Here is a 5,000-nt window from a genome sequence, read left to right on the forward strand (position 1 = left end):
GTACAAACACACACACACACAAACACACACAGGTTTCACTAAAATCGAAGTACAAACACACACACACACACACACACACACACACACACACACACACACACACACACACACACACACACACAACCTGAGAAGTACCACTGCGATCATTTCTCTCACTCATTCACATCAAAAACATTTTTTCCTCGTTCCTAAAATGACTATTGGAAAATAAAGTCATAGTTCCGCGCCTGTTGTTCGGATCTCGGAGGACAGACACACCAAGGATCAGATGGAAATGGAGCCAAGAGGAGCTAGCAAAGCATTGCTAGTTGATACAGTGATATCATTTTGATGTGATGCGTGTGATCGATATCTACTCGGGGCGCATGCGGCGGACAGCTCAAGGGGGGGGGGGGGTGACGGGAGGTGGATCGGAAGTCAGCATTCATTTTTGTTTCTTTTTACAGTCACGGCGAGACTTCCAAAATTCACATCCGTGGGAGCGGGAAAAAGCGTAATGGTGGGGCGAGCGGGAAAAAGCGTAATGGTGGGGGGGTTAAAGCGAGAGATGGCGGTGGGATGGAGAGCGCTCACTTGGTTGTCTGCCGAGAGGCGGGGCATGGAGAGGGTCCGCCCATGCCCATCCACCGCGTGATAGGGCTCGGCGTCGGAGTACCCGTCACGCCCCATCTCCCTCATTTCTACCTTCTGGAAAAAGACAACGAGAGGAGGCGTGGCCGTGGAGGGTGAGGGGGGGGGGGGGGGGTGCTTTGGTCACATGGTGTTTGTGTGAATGTTGTTCAGACTCATACAAACAAGCGTCGCATAAACAAAAAACGCCGTTTGTAAGAAGGCGTCAGCGCGCGCCGAAACCTCCTTTTTAACCCCAACCTGAGTCTTTGCTGCTGCCCCCTGTGGCGCAAAGTGGTACTGCTCAGCAGCGCCAGCTTGCTTCCGCATTCTTACGGCTTCGGATGGTCAGGAAATCACAAATGAGAAACAGGCGGCGGTGGGATGGAACGAGCGAGCACAAACACGCCTTCACGTAACAGGACTGGGCGATAAAACGATAGACACGTATCGCAATATCAATTAAAAAAAACACGTTCGATCATTTTATTTTTGCCACTGAACCTGCAGAAAATAGTTCTACTCCGGTTTCTCTATGTTTACATGTTTTCATTTATTCATCCTCTGCTTAAAAGACGTAACCTCGATCCTGACTTGCTGCTAAAGCTACCGGCCGGTGTCGCACCTCCCCTTTATCTCTAAAATCCTCCAAAAAAATTGTTGCATAGCAGCTTAATGAGTACTAATAATAATAATAATAGATTTTATTTGTAAAAAGCACTTTACATTGAGTAAACAACCTCAAAGTGCTACAGTGTATTAAAAATTAATAAATAAAAAGATAATAAAATTAAAAAAATAAAATAAAATAAAAACTAGAACAGCCAAATAGCTAGAACTAGTATGCATATATCTAAAAAAAAGGCATTTTTAAAAAGAAGGGTTTTTAAGCCTTTTTTAAAAGCATCCTCAGTCTGTGGTGCCCTCAGGTGGTCAGGGAGAGCGTTCCACTGACTGGGAGCGGCGGAGTACTTTGCCTCTAACAATTTTTGTGAATCCTTTCCGTCGGGTTTAATTTTCAAACTTTGCACTATTTTCTTACACTTTATGAAGCATTTCTTACATATTCTTTCATTTTAAGAGTTTATTGTTAAGTGTTCAATGTGATTTAACCCTAACCCCAACCTCAACTCCAACCCTAACCCTAACCTCAACCCCAAACCTAAACCTAACCCTAACCTCAACCCCAAACCTAACCCTCCCTATCCCTAACCTCAACCCCAAACCTAACCCTAACCCTGTAAATAATGCAAGGCAAGAAATACCACACCGCACACAGCCGCACTCATCGTTTAGAGCACGGTTATAGCTTCCTGCCACTGAACCTGCAGAAAATAGTTCTACTCCGGTTTCTCTATGTTTACATGTTTTAATTTAATCATCCTCTGCTTTAAAGACGTAACCTCGATCCTGACTTGCTGCTAAGCTACCGGCCGGTGTCGCACCTACCCTTTATCTCTAAAATCCTCCAAAAAAATTGTTGCATAGCAGCTTAATGAGTAATAATAATAATAATAATAATATATTTTATTTGTAAAAAGCACTTTACATTGAGTAAACAACCTCAAAGTGCTACAGTGTATTAAAAAATAAATAAATAAAAAGATAATAAAATTAAAAAAATACAATAAAATAAAAACTAGAACAGCCAAATAGCTAGAACTAGTATGCATGTATCTAAAAAAAAAGGCATTTTTAAAAAGAAGGGTTTTTAAGCCTTTTTTAAAAGCATCCACAGTCTGTGGTGCCCTCAGGTGGTCAGGGAGAGCGTTCCACTGACTGGGAGCGGCAGAGTACTTTGCGTCCAACAATCTTTGTGAATCCTTTAATTTTCAAACTTTGCACTATTTTCTTACACTTTATGAAGCATTTCTTACATTTTAAGAGTTTATTGTTAAGTGTTCAATGTGATTTTACTATTTTGTTTACATTGCTTGAGTGTTTTTTTATTGCTTGTGTTGACATTTCCTTCCTGCGTTGACAGCTGAGGGGATTATAATCAGAGGACGTTTACATTTCAAACAAAATATATTTCCCCCCCTGCTCCTTATTTTCCATAGGGCATACAAAAATATCAATAATTATCGATACAAAACACTGATATTGTGATACAGTTTTCAGCCATATCACCCAGCCCTACTTCTTATTTTTTGGCCTTCGCCTCCAAAGCCACAAACTGTACAGCAACAACACATGAATTGTACCACAATAATGCACATGAGGACTATGGAGGAAGAAGGTAGACATTTTGATAGTAGATGTTCCACTTTAGCACCACTCACAACAACAAAGTGAGCGCTTGGTGCTCGACCACAACACAACACAACACAACACAACACAACAATAAATAACAATTCCCTCATGAACCAGGCTGGAAAAAGCCAAAGGAGCGATTGAATTGTGGCACATTTACGCCCCCTGGTGGCTGAGAGCAGAACCCCAATGACAGTGATTGTCTTCTAATAAGTGTAACATTTAAAAACAATAACACGCCTGAGGCTAACATTTGTGGAACATAGGGATGGGTACTTTTCTATTTTTTTTCTGCGTGTGCTACTAAATGTTAATTTGTGTAATATTTACATTTCATGTTTACGTTTAACAGTGAGATGATAATTAGAACGGTTATATATTATTTTCTTACACTTCATTCGTAAGTATGCGTTTATTTCAGCTCGTCCACGTGGAAGTAGTCTTTGCCATTAGGCTGAATGTGCCACTCGTGTCTTTTGTTGAGGCCTACAAAGTGTTGGTACTGGTCCAGGGTGTACCCCGCCTACCGCCCGAATGCAGCTGAGATAGGCTGCAGCGACCACCCCCACCCCGCGACCCCCAAAAGGGACAAGCGGTAGAAAATGAATGGATAATATTTTGTCCCCTCAGCATTATTACACGCCTGCTGCTTGACTCTTTTGATGTACGCATACTTGCCAACCTTGAGACCTCCGATTTCGGGAGTTGGTGGGGGCATGGTCGGGGGTAGGGCGGGGCGTGGTTGGGGGCGTGGTTAGGAGGGGAGGAGTATATTGACAGCTATATATATATATATATATACATATATATATATATATATATATTTTTTTTTCTTTCTTTTTTTTTTCAGGATGTATATATATCCTGAAAATATGCAAACAAAACTGTTTGGATAATTGATACTTCAAACTTGCATAAATAAATCTTAAGGAATATAACATAACTTGGCTTCTGAGAGCTTCAAAATGTAATGAATAAAATGCTAAAGTTGTTGATAAACAAGCAATTATTTTAATAATTAAATACGGTCATTTAAATGAATTATGATGATCATTTAAAATTAATTATTTCAAATATGTTTATTTTAATGTATAATTCTATGGCTGGATGTAATAAGGAGTCAGGAAAAAATACAAATAAAAATACAATTAATTTTGATGTTTTTAGCAAAATATAGTAAAAATGTGATTATTATTATTTTTTTTAAATTAATATATTTATTTTTAGGTAAGATAAACATAATAATTAAATGTATCTGTAGTCTGGATGATTTAGTTCTTGTCACCCTGTTGTCCTCACTCAGGTCCGCATGGAGCTGGAGGGGGCGTGGCCTCCAGCTCCGGCTGAAAATCGGGAGATTTTCGGGAGAATATTTGTCCCGGGAGGTTTTCGGGAGAGGCGCTGAATTTCGGGAGTCTCCTGGAAAATTCGGGAGGGTTGGCAAGTATGGATGTACGTGACCAAGGCTAATCAGTAGCATGTCTATGGCATATCCTTTGTAACTTAGCATCGAGCTAGCACACTTTGAAGAGCCTTACTTTTGAGCGCTTTCTGTCAGGCATGCTCGCTTTGCTGGCATAAAAAGCATCAAGACATGATATCATCTGATTCTACGTGAACCAGTACTCGGTAGTACTGATGGAATTCGGTCGGTACCTAAAAACAAAGGACCGTATTGGGTACCCATCCCTATGGAACACCGGCCTCGCTATGTGTATTTCGGGAGAAACTGAAAAAGTTGCACTTCCAAAATCTTTGTGGCGTCCAATCCTACCTGCGGGTTGTGGCGGTTGTCATGGAGATCGTCAGGGTAAGGTCTGTCCGGACTCCAGTTCCCCGTCTTTTGGAACATATCCTGGGCTTTGGTGGTCATCCATGACGGGCTCTCGGTCATGCCCCCTTCAGGCGGTCTGGGGCACACACATGCATAAACAGGTGTTTTGTGTCACATGACCAACAAGGAAGTTGATCACTCACATGCTGTTGACGTTTTCTGGCTGGGTTCCCGGGAGGCCGTTGAGGCCCTGCCCCCCCTGGCCGTCGGCGCCGTCGTCGCCGCCGTCCTCCGACGTGGGCACCATGCGCTGGAACATGGACGGCGTCTGGTTCTGCGCGAGACACACGACACACGGCGTGCG

The 5,000-nt window shown here is 42.2% G+C and overlaps 1 protein-coding gene across 5 annotated transcripts in view; it reads right to left on the minus strand.

Moving 5' to 3' along the window:
* Positions 1-5,000, minus strand: part of LOC133621855 (voltage-dependent P/Q-type calcium channel subunit alpha-1A-like) — a 267,315-nt gene that overhangs the window by 12,998 nt on the left and 249,317 nt on the right. For 4 of the 5 annotated variants that reach the window (XM_061984255.2, XM_061984253.1, XM_061984252.1 and 1 more), the window contains 3 exons: positions 4,840-4,970; positions 4,637-4,772; positions 574-687 (listed from right to left, as the gene is read on the minus strand). In XM_061984255.2, the coding sequence (XP_061840239.1) occupies positions 574-687; positions 4,637-4,772; positions 4,840-4,970 (381 nt within the window). The remainder of the gene's footprint in view (positions 1-573; positions 688-4,636; positions 4,773-4,839; positions 4,971-5,000) is intronic. The other variant, XM_061984254.2, reaches the window with a different exon arrangement.

This window comes from Nerophis lumbriciformis, linkage group LG25 (genome assembly GCF_033978685.3).
Source record: "Nerophis lumbriciformis linkage group LG25, RoL_Nlum_v2.1, whole genome shotgun sequence".
Classification (NCBI taxonomy): Eukaryota; Metazoa; Chordata; class Actinopteri; order Syngnathiformes; family Syngnathidae; genus Nerophis; species Nerophis lumbriciformis.